This window comes from Tursiops truncatus, chromosome 12, assembly GCF_011762595.2.
Source record: "Tursiops truncatus isolate mTurTru1 chromosome 12, mTurTru1.mat.Y, whole genome shotgun sequence".
NCBI classification, from domain to species: domain Eukaryota; kingdom Metazoa; phylum Chordata; class Mammalia; order Artiodactyla; family Delphinidae; genus Tursiops; species Tursiops truncatus.
Genome location: NC_047045.1, coordinates 11984748 through 12002179, shown reverse-complemented (window position 1 = coordinate 12002179; position 17432 = coordinate 11984748). Strand labels below are relative to the sequence as shown.

The 17432-nt window shown below is 38.9% G+C and overlaps 1 protein-coding gene across 9 annotated transcripts in view; it reads left to right on the top strand.

Annotated features, from left to right (window-relative positions):
• FILIP1 (filamin A interacting protein 1) overlaps positions 1–16575 on the top strand; it is a 193971-nt gene extending 177396 nt beyond the window's left edge. For 8 of the 9 annotated variants that reach the window (XM_073789365.1, XM_073789363.1, XM_073789367.1 and 5 more), the window contains 2 exons: positions 1143–3587; positions 13376–16575. In XM_073789365.1, coding sequence (XP_073645466.1) covers positions 1143–1349 — 207 coding nt within the window. In that variant the 3' untranslated portion in view covers positions 1350–3587; positions 13376–16575. The remainder of the gene's footprint in view (positions 1–1142; positions 3588–13375) is intronic. The other variant, XM_073789362.1, reaches the window with a different exon arrangement.
• Positions 16576–17432: the final 857 nt, after the last annotated feature.

The window sequence follows — 17432 nt, the reverse complement described above, 5'->3', positions numbered from 1 at the left end:
GATAAATTGGAGGAAATAGAAGCCGAGGACGGGGATGCCGTTGCAGTTCTGTAGGCTGGAGATGGCGCATGCTTGAACTGTGGTAGCGAAAATGAGGACAGACATATATTGAAGACGGAATTGAAGATTTCATGACAAACTGAGTACAGAGGGCAGCTCTGAGGTTTCTGGCTTGGCTGTAGAGGTGGATAAAATGAGAAACTCAGGGGGACTACTGTTTGGGGGAGAAGTTAAGTAATGTTTGGGGCCTGTTATAATTGAGATGCCTGAGGGACACTGAAAATGTCTAGCACGTGGTTGGAAATCTGGATCTGCATTTAAGGAGAGCACTGAAGACTTGAGGTCCTGGGACTCAGCAACATGTGGGTGACAACTGAGGCGATTCTCAGGGTGAATGTGAAAAATGAAAAGAGGGCCAAGGATGGAGAATGGTGACACCCACATTTAGAAGGCAGGCAAGCTGGAACCGGGAGCCAGCGCCAGAGTGAAAAGGAGTCGTCAGAGACGGGAGGGGGATGGGTGAGACCCAAGTAAGAAATCACAGCAGGAGAGTTTTAGGAGCACCTCAAGAAGGGCGCTGTGGGGGAATTCTGTGGCAGTCCAGTGGTTAGGACTCCGAGCTTTCACTGCAGGGGGCACGGGTTCATCCCTGGCCGAGGAACTAAGATCCTGCATGCCATGCGGCATGGCAAAAAAAAAAAAAAAAAAAAAGGGTGTGGTCAGCAGTGACAATACAAAAAAGAGAAGATCTGGCCTCCTTAGGAGGGGAAAGGAGAGCTGCTTCATGTAAAGCAAGTGAGGTGATTTGGGGGACAGTAGGAATAAAGATGCCTGAGTATACACAGGGTGTCCTGCAGCTTCTCTGTGAAGTAGGAGTGAAGGCTGTCTTCAGTAAGGGTCGAGGAGGTAGGTCAGGGGCTTGAGAAGAGAACGAAGGGTGCACAGATGTTCCGGGAGAGGGGAAGGGGGGCGACTGGAGTGGACTAGACACCAACTCCAACTTGCTAACGATAATCTGATCTGGAGAGGGGTCGTCTGTGGGTAGTTCTGTGGCAAGAGCCCTGCTTATGCGCAGACTGATGGCATTTCCGGGGGAAACTCACCAACATTGCCCTTGCGTTTCTGTATTTTCTCTCTTACAGTCGGGACAAGACGGGTCATCCCAGCGGCCTACACCCACCCGCATTCCTATGTCAAAAGGTATGAAAGCAGGAAAGGCAGTAGTGGCAGCCCCAGGAGCAGGAAATCTGACCAAATTCGAGCCTCGAGCTGAGACTCAGTCTATGAAAATAGAGCTGAAGAAATCTGCAGCCGGCAGCGCTACCTCTCCTGGAGGGGGGAAGGGCTGAGGGCAGTGGCGGAGGGGGTATGTCGTGCAGATGCTACTGCTGCCCTCTGTTCGTGCCAACTCTCTACATGTACTAATTTAAGTTTTCAATATCTTGTTCATAAAATAATCAACTAATAGCCATGTGTCTTTCCTATTTTGTGGATTTGTTTTGATGCTGGGGAACAGAACTAACCAGCAAAACTACCGTGTGCTGTGTGCTTTGCGGAGGGTGCTGGGCCCGAGGCAGGGCCCGACTTCTAGACCCAGTTTTGCTTCTAGAAAGTGGACCCATTAGTTAAATCAGTAAGATATGGGGGCTGGATCACAGCCTCGCCAAAGCCGGCTCCTAATTGTAAATCAAATATAATAGGCTTTGTTCCACCATAATTGATTTTTCAAAAACTCTTTTATGAAACAGGAAATAGGTTAACAATTGTCATTGGCCCTCTATCAGATTCCAAATTTGCTTCATGTGCTGGAAACAAACAAACAAATAAAACCCCCCAGACAAAACCCATCTCCTAGTTATCACAGGGCCTGGACCTCTAAGGTTTTGCAGAAACAAAAGCCTCTGAGACGATTTCAGGAAACAATTTGAATGGGAAATAAAATGGAAACGAAATATGGAATACTAAAAACAGAGTTTTACTTATTTGTGTGAGTGTGTATTGTAAAGATTTTGGAATTTTAAAACCGTTAATGTCAGACTCATGCTCTATTCAAGTGTGCAACTGATTTAAATTGTGGAGCAGTTTGAATAGAGCTGCCAAATGGCCCTTTATAGCTCAAGAGAGGTTGTAATGGATAGAAAATAGCGACAGTAAATTTTGATACATTGTTGCCAAGAAATAAAATGACATCATGCATAGCTTAATTGAATTGAAACATTTTCACAGTCAAGTGTGGACTTGACTTTGCAAGTATAGAACCAGTTCATGATTGTGTGTGTGTGTGTGTGTGGTGTGGTGAAGTGTATTATTATTACCTGTGTTTGTATCATTGTTAATTTTAAGCATGTTTTCATAAGCATGAAGAGTGTGTGAATGCAGAACGCCAGTGTCTGTGAGAAGATTAACCATGTTGACGTGGACATGGTGCTTGGTAGTCAAATAACCACAAATGAGCTCAAGGCTGATAACCCCCAGCTTAGCATCTGAGGTCTCAGGTAGGCAGCACCTTTGTCGAAATCTTTGAGGCAATTGGGTGAACTTCACAATAACACAATGAGTATTAAGTTACAGGTTGCTATTTTCTACTTCTAAATTGTGAAGGTTCCAGAATCATTGAATAGTCCTGATATTTAGTAAAAGGTAGATTTTTTTTTAAAGACACATGTTTGGTTTTTAGCCCGGGAGTCACCGTGCTTCATGGTATAGAGACCGTCCTCTGAGTTCTTTCCACACTGTTCTTCCTGTCCCTTGTAGAGCTTGGGCTCAAATTGTGGATGAAGGAGATAGACCCCTCACAATATTCACATGTACTTAATCAGATCACTGTTGCCTACAGCTCAGTTCTCAGCAAATGTATTTTAAAATATTGAGCAACTACGGGAGACATGCCCTAATAATGGAATTTCAAGGCGGAAGGAGAGGGAGACTGAGCAAAAAAGGCTTTATGAAATACGATTTTGAACAAGTTTAAACAACAGATCTTGCCATTTCGAATACTGACTCGTGTCTTTTTGAAAGGGAATTTCCCCCCTTTTGTAAAGTGGACATTATCCCTTTCAGAAACAAGGACGCTCCACTGTTTTTCAAATGCCTCCCTGGCATTTAGGCTATTCGGTGTTACTGTACATGCTGTATTTGAGCAAACGAAGGCGTCAGGAGAACGAAACACTGTGTTCTGTTTTATACTACCTGCCATTCTTCAGTGACCCTTATCCTAATCGAGTGTCACTGCGGCTGTTTTCTTTTTTACCTGCTCACACCATGCTTATGTCGGTTCTGCCCGGAAGCTCATTCCATCCGCAGGGAGAGGCTGTAAGAGCTTAACCGTGAGTGGATAGGATGTTTATACATCTGGATCTTGGAATACAGCCACCTGCAGAGGACAACCGCTAAGAAAACTTGGCGGCACGACACATATTCGCTTTTCAGAAATGATAAAGTGCGACTGCCGTGGCAGTTTTCCTTTGTAATTTTAGAACCAACGCCACATTTATTGGCTAGCTTGGTTTTAAACTGCATATTAGAAATGAAAGCCACCAAGGACTGGAGGTGGAGGATTCAATGCACTCCTACTCCGGCTTCTATGTGTGAGTATAACATGTATTTAAGATGCAGTTTCATGTGCTTTTATAAGAGTGAATGGGATGAAAAAGTTAGAGTCTTTTCCCTGTCCTGAAACAGTACTGTGTAGTGAAATAGCAGGGGTCTCACTAGGGCAGCTATGAACAGCTGCTGTCAGGTCCCGTGCTGGGGAGGGAGGGGTGCTATTTCCACAGATTTCAGTGTGACGGCTCCCTCTGGGGACAGGCAGGGCCCCATCCACACAGCTACAGAGGCAGCCCTGGTCTTACCCTCCTGAGAATAATTTTTGTGTGTTGGCTGTTTCCACATTCTACGAGGGTGGCCATGTAGCATGCCTGGTACCAGAAACATTCCAAGATGGGACACGGCCCAAAAGGTATTGATCATTTCTTGAAAATGACTTTCCTGTCTAGGTCACCTGCTTAAACAGAGTCATTCAGTTTCTACTGGCATCTTTATTATATTTTCATTGAGGACAGGTTGACGGGGAACAGTTGGGCTGTCTGGAGATTTTAGTGTACTCCTTAAGGGTAGGGTATTACCGGATCTCTTAGTTGAATGTCTTTAAGAAACAAGTGAAGACATAGCTTTGATGTGCAGTGTGGGAAGAGTATAATTTCAGGGAAACAAAAACCTGTCCAAGAATGGGAGATGCACAAAGATTTGAATTTCTCATGCCTTTCATAGATTTGGAATACTGGGGAGAGAGCAAAACTTTCCTGATTGGGAAAACCCCAGGGATATTAGATGAGAAGGGCACGTTTATGTGGGCAGCAGGAGGGCAGAGAGAGAGAGGAAGAGGTAACAGGATGAGCACAGAGAGGGCTTCCCAGTAAACAGGGATGCATTATTCCCAAACCTCCCTAACCCAGCCGATCGTCAGTGTTTCCCCCATACTTCCTCCTCCAGTCTCATCCTTGGTTATCTCCTCACCCTCTGCTCTTTCAGCTTCTCCTTTTCACCTGTTACCTCCACACAGGATGTAAGTATGCTCTGGCCTCTTCCGTTTCAGCAGTTTTTCCTTCAGCCATGCAGCCCTCTATAGCTACCGCCCTGAGCCCTTCCCTGCCTGCCCAGTGGAGCCACTGACACAACGCTCGGCCTTTTCTGCCTCCACTCCCACTGTTCCCATTGATTCTTTAATTATTCTTTATTTTTATGAAAGTAACTCATATACAGTTAAAATACAAGCCAGTGCTAAAAGACATGAAAACAGCTGTTCATCACCTCACACCCCCTTTCCAAACTCAGCTCTACTCCTTAGAGAAAATTATTTCTCACTCTAAATTGATAAATTTTGGATATCTTTTTCTTCCCGTTATTGTTTTGATGTTTGAGAATTTAGTCCTCTTACATGTCTCCTCCCTTCCCTTTTCCCCATCCTCACAATATGACTGCATCACACATTTTTTGATAAATGAGCAGCCGGCAGCCAGCATGTTTCATGTTCATATGTTTACAATGTAAATTTAAATATTGTTCCCTGCTGAGCCAACTAGCGTACTATGATTATGTTTCCTTCCTCTTACCATGTTCCCCCTTCAAAAGAATAATTGCTTTAATTTTTCGTCTGCGTGCTTTTCTATGTATCTATCTGTATTTTTTCCAGATGCTCCGATAGATCTACCAAACACCTATGAGTAATTTTTCCAAACACTTAAGCACATCAGTTTCATACTTTTCCCTGGAGGCCTTACTAATTCAACCCTCTGCTTCCCTACTTAGTCTGGAACGCTTGTCCTTTACGTCTGCTGCTCAGCTGTGGTCCTATTGCCTACATTGAATCCTCCGTTTCCTGGATTTCTTATCTTCTACTTCTTTTGCTTACCTGTTTGTCTGTCTGTCTATCTATCTGTCTATCTATCACCTATCTATCTATCTACCTATTGAAGCGCATCTTCCAGTAGTTTCTACAGAGAAAAATCCTCCAGTAACCTTCCTGAGGCAGGCTACCTGCGTTCCGGGAACAGATCAGGGAGATGAAATGGAGAATCTCACAGTTTAGACACTCCCTTGCGTTCAGCCCATTCTTGTGCCTAGGTCCAGAACTTGTTAGGTCAGTTTTTTCACAGAATAAACCCCGGATCTCTGTAAGGGTGAAAGCAGAGTGAGGCTATGCGCCTCTCCCTCTGTGACTGAGACATCTAATCTCCTTTGGATTCCTTGAACTTCTCTGACTGCCCTGCCTCAGTCTCCCTTGCCTGCTCCTTATTGTATGCATACATTTTTTTTTATTGAAGTATAGTTGATTTACAATGTTGTGTTAATTACTGCTGTACAGCAAAGTGATTCAGTTACACATATATATACATTCTTTTTATAATACTCTTTTCCAGTACGGTTTATCACAGGATATTGAATAGAGTTCCCTGCTCTCTGCAGTAGGACCTTGTTGTTTATCCATCCCATATATAATCATTTGCATCTGCTCATCCCACACTCCCAATCCATCCCTCCCCCACTCCCCTTCCCCTTGGCAACCACCAGTCTGTTCTCTATGTACATGATTCTGTTTCATCGATAAGTTCATTTGCATCATATTTTAGATTCCACATATAAGCGATATCATACGATATTTGTCTCTCTCTGTCTGACTGACTTCACTTCGTATGAGCATCTCTAGGTCCATCCATGTTGCTTGTGCACGCATCTTAAGGGTTGCTGTTCTCCTTATCTTTTCAAAAGCCATTTGCCTACACTACATGCTCATTCTGGTTACTTTATTCACTCCCATGGCTTCAGTTATCTCCCATACGCTGATGACGACCAAACCTCTATCTCCAACCATGCACTCAGCGTGGCACTGTACATCTCCAACTTAGTTCCTCTCAAAGCCATTCTCAACAACCCCTCCATCCCTCTTCCAAGTTTTTTCCTTCTCCTATAATTCTGCACCTCAGGAGGAATGTCCTGAGCTACCCAGTCACTCAAGAAAGCCAGAAGCCACTTCAGGCCCCTCCTTCCCCCTCGCCCACCAAGGAGACTCATTCAGCAAGTCTCTCGTACCCCTGTCAAACCCCTGACACCTGAGGCAGCTGCACCCACATCTCCATTTTCCCCATCACTGCCTGAGTGGAGGTTCTAACTACTTCTCATCTGGATGACTCTAATACTCTCCCAACCGATCCCGTAATCTCCAGCCTCAACGTTTCCTGATTCATTTTTCATTTTGCTTTTCAAAGTGCAAGTTGATCATCTCACTCCTCCATTTGAAGCCCTCCCAATCGTTATCCACAGCGTGCGAAGCCAGCTCCCTGGTGCGGCACTCAAGGCTCTGTGATCTGGCTGCCTACCTCCCCACCCTCCCTTCCCCTCGCCTGGACTCCCACCTCCAGGCCCACAGAATGCCCCGCACAGTGGCCAGACCACCTTCCCTTGACTCTCTCAACTTGTTTCTTCTCCCTGGGTTGCCCTTCCTCCGACACTTCCTTCTGGTGGTTCTGTCCTCTGTTCAAAATCTCTTTTAAGAACTTTGCCTCCATGAACAAGACAAGCCATTATTTCAGAATCTAAGCCAGGGTTTAAAGCCTGTCATTTTTTACATTTTTATAGCAAATGCTCTAAAAAACTTGGTACTTCTACTGTAGAGAAAGAAAACTAACAGTCAGAGGACGGCTGGGAGTTGGAGAAGAAAGAGGTGTTCCTGCTTCCTCCTTAGTTTGCAATACAAACCTGTGAGAATGATAAGGAGGGTGCTGACACATCATGCGTGAGAGCACAGAGGGAAAGAGGGAGCAGAGTTAGGGGAAATCCGGGTGCTGCCATTCTAGATGGTGTAAGTTACTGCTATGTCCCTCCAAAGGCTCCGTGGCAGGTAATGGATGCAAAACAGCCAGGAGTCCCGGACTGGGGAGTTCTTGCCTCTGAAGCTATCACACGTGTGGAGAGCTAAGGGGGTCTGGGAGCTTCCTGTGAAGCACAAACGTACTTGAATTATTTACGAATGGCTCATCCTCTCTTACTCCCCCAGAGGAGCATGAAAGCACTTCAGGAAAGAAAAAGTTCCAGGTGATTTGTCATGGTCTTCAGTTTCATGAAGGACCCTCTAAGATAGATCAGAGAGGCTTCTGTTTTAAGGGCTCAAACACCACCATCCATAAGCAGGATTTAGATTGAGGATAGATATTAAGGCGAACATGGAGAGAAGGTGGATTGCTCAACTACGGACTAGATTCCTGACACAGGACTGACCAGGAGATCAGAGGAAGGCTGTGTAACCTTTGGCAAACCACCTTACCTTGGCTTATGGCTTAGCATTCAGCTATGATCCTTTATGCTTCTGGCATTCCTCCTTAGAGTGACAAGGTGAGACGCTTCACTCTTGTTCAGTGAGCGACTTAAAAGAGTCTGCCATAGTGCTTTTCCTAAGAACTAATAATTAATTGCTTATCTGGTAAAAGTAGTTTTGGCCTCTCTACTTGTGCTAATATTATGTATGTGTGATGGACAGAATTGCAAAGCCAAGGGCTGTTTAGAAATGAACTAGACTTTAGAGGTCGATAATTATCCCTTTTATTAAAGATGAAAACAAAAACAAAACAAGAAAACCCCCAACGCTTAGGGTGTCTCATTATCTTATTAATGATGAAACCAAGGCTTCAGTTTCTCCCAGTACCTTATTCAGGATTTCATACGAGTAAACCACTTCAAGTAGGCAAAGTGTATATTCATACATAGACTAAAAATAATATTTTAAAATAATAATATTGCCAAAGGATTTGAGATATTGAGCTCTCTACATAGAAACCCTGTGTGTCAGAGTTCTCAAAACAGCAATTTGATGAACATTATCCTTATCTAAAAAACACAGTGCCCTTCTCAATTTTCACACATAATGTGTAATATTCCATGCTATCCTGTGACCCACCGTAGACTTAGATCAACCTAAGCTGATCTCAGCATCTAGCATCTAACACCTGTGTCTAAAAAGTAGAACCTGAGCATGTTTGGCTCAGGTACTCAGCTATTTCCCCACCATTTAGTTTTTATTTATAATTAATGTTATCTATGAAATAACTAGTTCCAATTTGCTTGTATCTGGGGAACCGTAATCTGTGTGAGAGGTAACAATTAGCTTGCCTGAAAAAAAATCTACCAATCATAACTGCGATGATTGGTAACTCCTGCAACCTGGGGGGCCGGGTGAGGGGAAGATTTGGCCTGATGATGGAGTGGAAAACGTTCTGTAAGGAAGCAAATAAACTCTTAGGTGGTTGAGAAACCCCAAGAGAGTTTGTATCATCTGATTCCAAAGTTTCCTGAAGCAAATGACAGAACTGATTAGCGGAAGTATTTTTAATTAGCCGAGCTGAATCCAAAAGAAGAATACAAGTCCAAATCAACAGGGGAAGTTTATTGGATTTCCTATTTAAAACAGATGTTTTATCAGAACTCTGATTAACGTCTGAATGTGATAGGAACAGGACTGAATACTGAAGCAGTTTCTTAAAATGAACCTTTAAAGTAAACAATATCTAGGCACTCCTACTTCTGAAAGGTGTAGAGAATGCGGACATTTTTACAGGAGGATAAACCCCCCAGCAGGCAGCAAGGTCAAAGCTAGGGTTTGGTAGCTGGTGGAGGAAGAAAGGCAGAGCCCTAAGCCAGTGCCTTGCTCTCCAGGCAGAGCTCCTGGGGGTAGGAGCCATGGAACAGGAACAGGCCATATGCTGGCCAAACTGATGCAGAATCCAACAGGAAATGTTTTCTGTAACGCTGGTGTACAGTTTCCTGTGAATAAAGCAGCCCTCCTTTGCTGATGCAAAGTCCTGCTATAAATTGAACTTCTGCTTTGCTTTGTCTTTGGTATATGAATTTGGAGGCTATCGAAGTGATGTGGTCTCATTTACTAGAGTTGATTTTTAAAATTCAGAGCTCAAGAGTCCCCTTGAGGCTTGGCAGGGCATAAACATAGGCACTGCTCTGGAGGAAGGCACTGACTTTTCAGGGAATACATCTTTCTTACTCCACAGCCAAGGGGTTCTCCTGGGAGGAATCAGAATTCCAGTTTGTTACCAGGTTGCCCCACTGTAACACTCAAGAGACATTCTCCCCCGGATTTCTCCTCAAATCCTGTCTTATGTATACAACTTTGGATCTGAAGTCATCTGGCTGGCCAGTAGTTTTGGGGATACCAACCAAGTAGGATAAATAAGTCATCTTTGTAAGGTCAGAAATCAAGTGTAATTTGGAATTGATAATCCGTTAAACTTCCTTTCCATGGAAGTTATCTAATAGCTAGTGTAATAAAAGAATGAATTCATTTCACAATAATATGAAAACAATGTATTTAATGTGTTACATGAAGCTTCTCAAGAAAAAAAACTTCAAGATAACACTTGAGAGAAACACATAGAGGAAAAAGTGCTTTGATCAACTGTTAATATAAAAAATATATGTAAAAATCCAGTGTCCCCATGTACATATGCTGATTAAGATTTAGAGGGTTTTTTTCTTCTTCCAGTTAGAAAAATGGAAATTGTTATTAAATACCTACACAACAGAGGGCCCCAAATTTAAATGCTTCTCTATTTTGAGTTTGCTGATAGAGGTGGTAATTAACTGTGGCTTTGGTCTCAATCTTCCTCATATATTTTATAGATTACTAATGTCAGAAAAGTGGTATCTGTAAAGAGTAAAATTTAGATTACAGAATGACATCTGGTTGTACTTAGGTCACCTTAGAGGTCCCTAATGACTTATTTGGGTCTTATTCTGAGATGAAATGAAGACAGAGTAGTAGATGGAAAAAAGATTTGCTCACTGACTTTGTAACTTCAATAAAATCTATAACATTATTTTATTGTACTAAATCATAAAAAAAAAAAAGGAAGGGACTTGGGAATTCTGTCTTAAAAAAAAAAAGCACAAATAATGTCATTAATGCCCGAAGCATTTTTATTTTATTATTATTTTTGTTGGCAACCCTGAACTCCTTATGCATCAGATAGTTTTGCTGTGTAATGTCGCCTCAAAATTTAATACCTTAAAACAACCTTTTTTATTTCTCGTAAGTTTGTGTATTGGCTGGGTGATTCTTATCTGAGTCAGTTTACAGATTTGGGGAAAACATAGATAATAAGCAAACATAGATTTAACAAATATGCTTAATAAGTTTCAAATGATAGAGCCACTATCATATAGATCTTATCTCACTGTCTTTAGAAACAAGATGAAATATGTCTCTATGTTATAAAATAAAATAACTTGGGTTTGTTTTACCTTAAGTAAATTTTATGTACATAAATATTAAACCCCATCTTTTATTATTGAAGTTGAATAAAATAAAATAAACTCTCTTATTTGGCATTGTCAAATATTTTTGAGATAGTCTTTTTAGTAACATAATCTGATTAATAGCATTAATATATATATCATGCATGGATTACCAGTTTGCTACCTTAAAAATAATAATAAGATGTAATGGTCCAACCAAGACATTGTTTCTATGTATGTACTCTTGCCATATGTATTTTCACCAAATACTAATTCTGTAAAGCTATTATTATTATTTTTCTAAATTGGAGTATAGTTGACTTACAATGTTGTGTTACTTTCTACTGTACAGCAAAGAGAATCAGTTATACATATATGTATATCCACTCTTTTTTTGATTCTTTTCCCATATAGGTCATTACAGAGTATTGAGTAGAGTTCCCTGTGCTATACAGTAGGTTCTTATTAGTTATCTATTTTATATATAGTTGTGTGTATATGTCAATCCCAATCTCCCAGTTTATTCCTCCCTCCCCCCTTCCCCCCGGTAACCATAAAATTGTTTTCTACATCTGTGACTTTATTTCTGTTTTGTAAATAAATTTGTTTGTACCAGTTTTTTAGATTCCACATATAGGTGATATCATATGATATTTGTCTTTCTCTGTCTGACTTACTTCACTCAGTATGACAGTCTCTAGGTCCATCCATGTTGCTGCAAATGGCACAAATTCATTTTCCTTTTTATGGCTGAGTAATAAATAGTCCATTGTATATATGTACCACATCTTCTTTATCCATTCATCTGGACACTTAGGTTGCTTCCATGTCCTGGCTATTGTAAATAGTGCTGCAGTGAACATTGGGGTGCATGTATCTTGAAAAGCCATTATTATTATGGAACCTATAAGATGCTAGGATTAGGAGAAGGCAACTCCAGGAATTTAGAGGTTTGCACACTCAAGGGGAGAGAAGAAGGTACTGTAGTAAAAAAATATTAGCCCTGCCAGGGATTTGAGAGATGATATCTGATACCCTCATTTTGTAATGAGGAAACAAAGGCACAGGCATTCTGAATTACGTATACAATAAGAACAATTCTAGACTTCACTCTTTTAAGTGTATGTTTCCTATGATCTCTTAAGGGAGGAAAATGGGGAAGATACTTTAATTCTATTAAGGAGGTTTGAGACCTACGTCTTTTCCCTCTTTGAAACCTACTATAGAAATTTTTAAAAAGAAAAAGTGTTGAGTGGGAAACAACATTTTAATGTGAGACCCTGATTTTTACCTGCATAATATTTTATTTAGTGTTTTTAGTTTTTACCTGAAGGTTTTGATACAATTTTAGGCCCTGAAAAAATTTGAGGCTAGAACAATTTTCCAAAGATAAAACGAGATAATGATTTTTATGGGTTTCTGGTACAGTAAAAAATCATACCTATGTCTTAAAAGCCTTTAAAAACCTTCATAGCTAGGTTATTATTAAGTATATAAAACATTTATGTATTTACTTTATCTGTTTTATCCCAAATTCAATTCGGAAAGGTCAAGGGAAGGAATGGAAATATCTCCACCTAGTGGTCAGTGTGAAGTAAACCTCTAGGTCTATGACATAATGAGCTTTAATTAATGTTTACTTAGATATTAATTATCCATGTTAAAAAATGTAAATAGTAAGAATTTGAGACTAACATGAACATAATAGGTGGCAATTTCCTCACGCTATTCATAAACGTTGACATTAGTTGACCCGGAGGTAGTACATTTTTCAGACAGAGAAACAATTTGAGGCTTCGTTATTTCTCTCCTCTGCTTTTTATCTCAGCAAAGGCAGGGCCCTGCTTCATTTTGCTCACCAGCGTAGTTCCATGCCCAGCACAGTGATGGGCATGTAGTAGGGCCTCGATGACATAATGAAGAAAAAGATGATAAATGTTCACAAAGGCATAAAGGTTAAAAGTGAAATCAATCAAATAAATATAAATATTACTCATTGTGGCTGGTACTGTTTTAATTGCTATTTCTGAATCTATTTTTATTTACTTTTATAAAAATGAATTCAGATTTAAGAGCATATGCAGAATTATGCAAAAAGCAACAATCAGAGACAAAAATGAGTCATCTGTATTTAGTGACTTCTTGGGAATAATGAATATTTCCTTATTAAAACTCAAATCTACACCCATAAACAAGTAAAAGTATGTGACTATCGTTCAGAACAGAAATTCTAGGCAATAGTCTGGTTTCCACTATGGGACTTGTATATAGTAATGACTGTCTTTGTGTTCAGTGCTTTGCTTGGGGAAAATCAATCGAATATTGTTAGAATATTAGACATGGTTTCTAAAAATCTTCAAGAATTTAGGGGTAAAGCTCCGGTGTCAATATAAAGAACTTACCCAAGAATAGGAAAGATCTGCAGGAGAAGCTATTGGGCTCATGAACCTATTTTTGTTTGTTTTCTTGTTTAACACCTATGGTCTTTTAGCGAAATGATATGGTATTGACCCTCACATAAACTACTGATTTGAGTCTCAGTTTAATTGAAAATGCCGTGTCTTTCTTCTCTTTGTAGAAAGCATCATCATCCACCAGTTACGTATGAACTCCAGATGAAATGGTAAACCGAGCACACACTGGGTGTGTGTACTTCTTCTGAGTCCCTGTTGAACGGATAGTATTTCTCCAGCTCTCCACCATCACTAAGGTCCTCTATGCTACTGATCATGACTGGAAATAACTTTCTACTTCCAGTGAATTTTTTTGAGGATACAAATGTAAAAACTGAACATGGTGTTGCTGACAATATAAAAATACGTAGCATGAGAGCAATCCAATCTTTATGTCAAAATAAATTTCTCTTCCTTTTGCAAAGCTTTCAGGTCCATGGGCACATGCTGTGTAATTTATTTTTATAATACACTTTGTAATGTGATTTTTTACTAAAGTGTTTCCTTTTTCATAGTCTATGGCACATGTATCTGTAGAATACACTGTCAGTTCTTCAAAGTATTGGTAGTGGTGCATTCAAAATGGTAACCTATACTTATTTTCTTTCATCCATTTGTTATTTCTGAAAAAAAAGAAAGAAAGTACAACACTCTACATATTTCCTGGGGTAAATTCAAGACGTGAATCCAAAGCAGGAGATTCTGGAAGAGGTGTCATTATTGTTTGTACAATGCTGTGCTTCTGACCATGGTACAACACTAACAAATAACACTGACTTAAGAGCTTAAATACTTAAGCCGGTTTTTAAAGTTGATCTTTCTAGTGCTCTGTGCCCAAAACCTTGGATGAATTGGTTTTCATATGGAAGAAATTAATAGAAGGAGCTGTATGAGTTTAACCAGTAAGACTTACAGGAACATCTTCTACTGACAGTTCAATTATATTTCTGTTTGCATTGTTTATTTATATGTACAGGACTTATAATAAGGACTGTGATATCAGGATATTTCTCACAATCTACCCAAATGAAAGCCTGAAAATAAAAACTGACCTAGATGCTATCAGCATCTTTTTAAAATATGGTAGGAGAAACCCCAAGATAGATAACTTTTTTTTTCTTGATAGCTAGGATTTGGACAGGATAATCTATAACCACATATAGGTTAGAGAATATGTTCTTTAAAGATTCAAAGCAAACATACATTACTCAAATCTCAGTGTCAGACCTGCTGTTGAATTTAGGTTTATGTGAAAATATGCATCAGAAATCTACTTGAAACCCTAATGGTATAGGTTTTTTTTAAAAAAGACTTTGTTAATATCGACATGTTTTCAGTAAGGTCTTTAAAAAGATAACTGAAAGAGAACTGAAGAGTTGACACATTTTCTAGGTGCAGAAATCATGTATCATGTCACTTTACTGAGATTAAAGAAAGAATGCCTCTGAGTGTCACAAGGATAACTAGAAAGTACACAAGTAATACTATTGGCCCATTTCTCCAGTCCACAGCGTTATCCAGGTTCCTAAGGCCAAGAGGGAAATCCACACTTCATCTCTGGAACAGAAACATTAGGTTTTAAGGTATACCTTGTGGAATTAGCAAATCATATTCAGTAGCTATTATAAATTAAATAACTATATTTTATGTAAAATTAGTTTTGATTTTTGTAAGTAAAAGAAATGCTACAGTAGGTTTGTCCTAGCATGAATGATTGTGAACGCATCACAGACCTGCAAGCCTTTCGTGACTGATTAAGAAAACTAGAGTGTGTATGTGTGAAGACTTTAAAAATTGTTATGGCTTTTGATTTCTGAAAACGTTTCTGAACTGTAAAGACAATTTCTATGAGAAAAGGGTTTTATTTAGTATTGTTGTATTTTTTGACTCACAGTTAAGTTCCCTGTTTGCCAATGCTTATACTTCTGATGGCAAAAATATTCCGATATATCACAAACTAGCATCTGACGCAAATAACTTTCTGAACATGTGGGAATTTTATTACACTACGAGTGAACAGGCTAGAGGATAAAACTTTAAATACTTCTTGACTTTAATTTAAAATATTACAAATAATTGATATACATTTGGATCGAAAGTTTTTATTTCTCTTGCATTTATAATGAAATTTGGTACTTGCAAAGCAGAGTGAGGGTGATGGTGTGATCCAAGTCATTCAGATGGATACAGAGCTCTTTTCTGCCTCTGCTATGGTTAAGTCCTTTCTTCAAACTCTAATGGAATCTGAGTGACAGATGAGTAAAATTAACCTAAATTAATTAAAAAATTGTCTTGAAATAAAATAATAGAATATTAAAAATTAACAGAAAATAGAAAACACCAAATAGTCATATCCTTATCTAATGAATAAACAAACAAGATCATAAATAGTCATATTCCAATATCAACATCCAATTGAAAAAATTGCCCCCCATGGGCAATCCTGGCACCATCCCAGACTCACATGATTTCTATAGCTTTTATTATAAGCAAATCTCCAATCATCAGTATGAATGAGAATCAGTTTTGAATGGAATAATTAGGTTTTCTGAAATATAGTCATAATCAGTGTTTCTAGGTTAAGGCATATAATTGAACTAATCCATTATGTTGCCCTTTTCTTTTTGAGAGGAGAATGTTTTTTGAGGGTATCTTCTACAAAGATTTTTTTTCAAGTATGTCATAAAATATTAGGGTGTGATGAAGTTAGTGGTAGAGGAAATATTCCAGATAGTAGATGCCTGGAATGGCCACAAAATGTGCAGAATGAACTGCATCTTAGGACAACCATTTGAAAAAAAATCATGGTGTGGAATATCTAGCTTAAACATTAACAGAGACACCAACATTATTGAAATAATTCACAGCTTCTAAAACCCAGTGACGAGGAGTGAATGGTGTATCAGACAATGCCTTTAATATGTTTGTGCCTTTTCTATTTATACTGTGGTTGAATTTTCCTGGAAATAAATAAAAAACATAGCAAAAGTAGGGTGTGTTCATGAATTTGATGAGCAACAATTCTAAAAACAACGAAAATGCAAGATGGAAGTTTAAAAAAAAGTGTATCTGGCATCTGAGGCCTATACGCCCCTCTGGACTCCCACATTTACGCCTCTGCTAAAAATACTAATGAGAAGGCAAAAAGGAAAAATGACAAAAATTGTTGTAACCAATTCATAAAAATTGGGAGAGTTTCATGGAATTAATTTTGCTTAGTGACCACTAAAATTTTATTTTCTTAAATTTTCAGCATTTACTCCATAACTAAATGATGAAAACTGTGTTTGTTACTTAGGGAAAATGCCATAGATTCATAAATTTACACAGAAATATTTATAGGTGCCATGACATGATTCTTTTATTTTCTGGTGGTGTTTTCTTTTTGTTTGTTTATGTTATTTGGGTAATTTTACCTCACCATTCACAGATTTTGTTATTTTAACAATTCAGATCTGTATTTCTTTAGATTTTGCTTTAAAAATATCAGATGTTAGCTCTTCCAATATAAGAGACTTACAATGTGATCAGGTATTCTTAGAAGTCTTGCAAGGTTTAATGGATTTTCAAAAGCAAAAGATTGCATTGAAAAATTTTGGAGCTACATTCTATTTTCACAGCATTCTCAATTTTGTTTCCTTTAAGTTTTGTTAAATCCATGAGAAATTTATTATTTTTCACTACAGCCGAGTGAATTTATGGATATGTACTTGTTTTTTCTATGAATGTAATATCCTACTTTCAGTTCTTCACAGGCTATTGAAATTATTTAACCAATTAAGACATTTTCTGTATTATTTCCAAAGCCAACTATGTTTATCAAAATCTCACCAGAGTGAGAAAAATAACAATTGTGATATGAAAGCATTGTGCAATATTCTTTTTTGAGTTGGAACATAATATTCATCAAATTAAAATCATTGAAAATGAGTATTCAACTTTATTTTTACTTAAAATTGTTTGCTTTAAAATAGTCTTCCCTTCTGCATTTTGTATTTTCTTTAAAATATGGTGGTTTTGACTGTGAATACGCAGAAGCAGTACAACAGATCTGCCAAAATGAGAGACGCTTTTCCTTGGAGTTACATCATAGTTTGATTCCTTAGTGAGATGAAAACTGCAAGACACCAAGAGACGCAGCTGGTTGCAGGGCTTCCCTCGCCCCTTTTAGCCTCCCCAAAT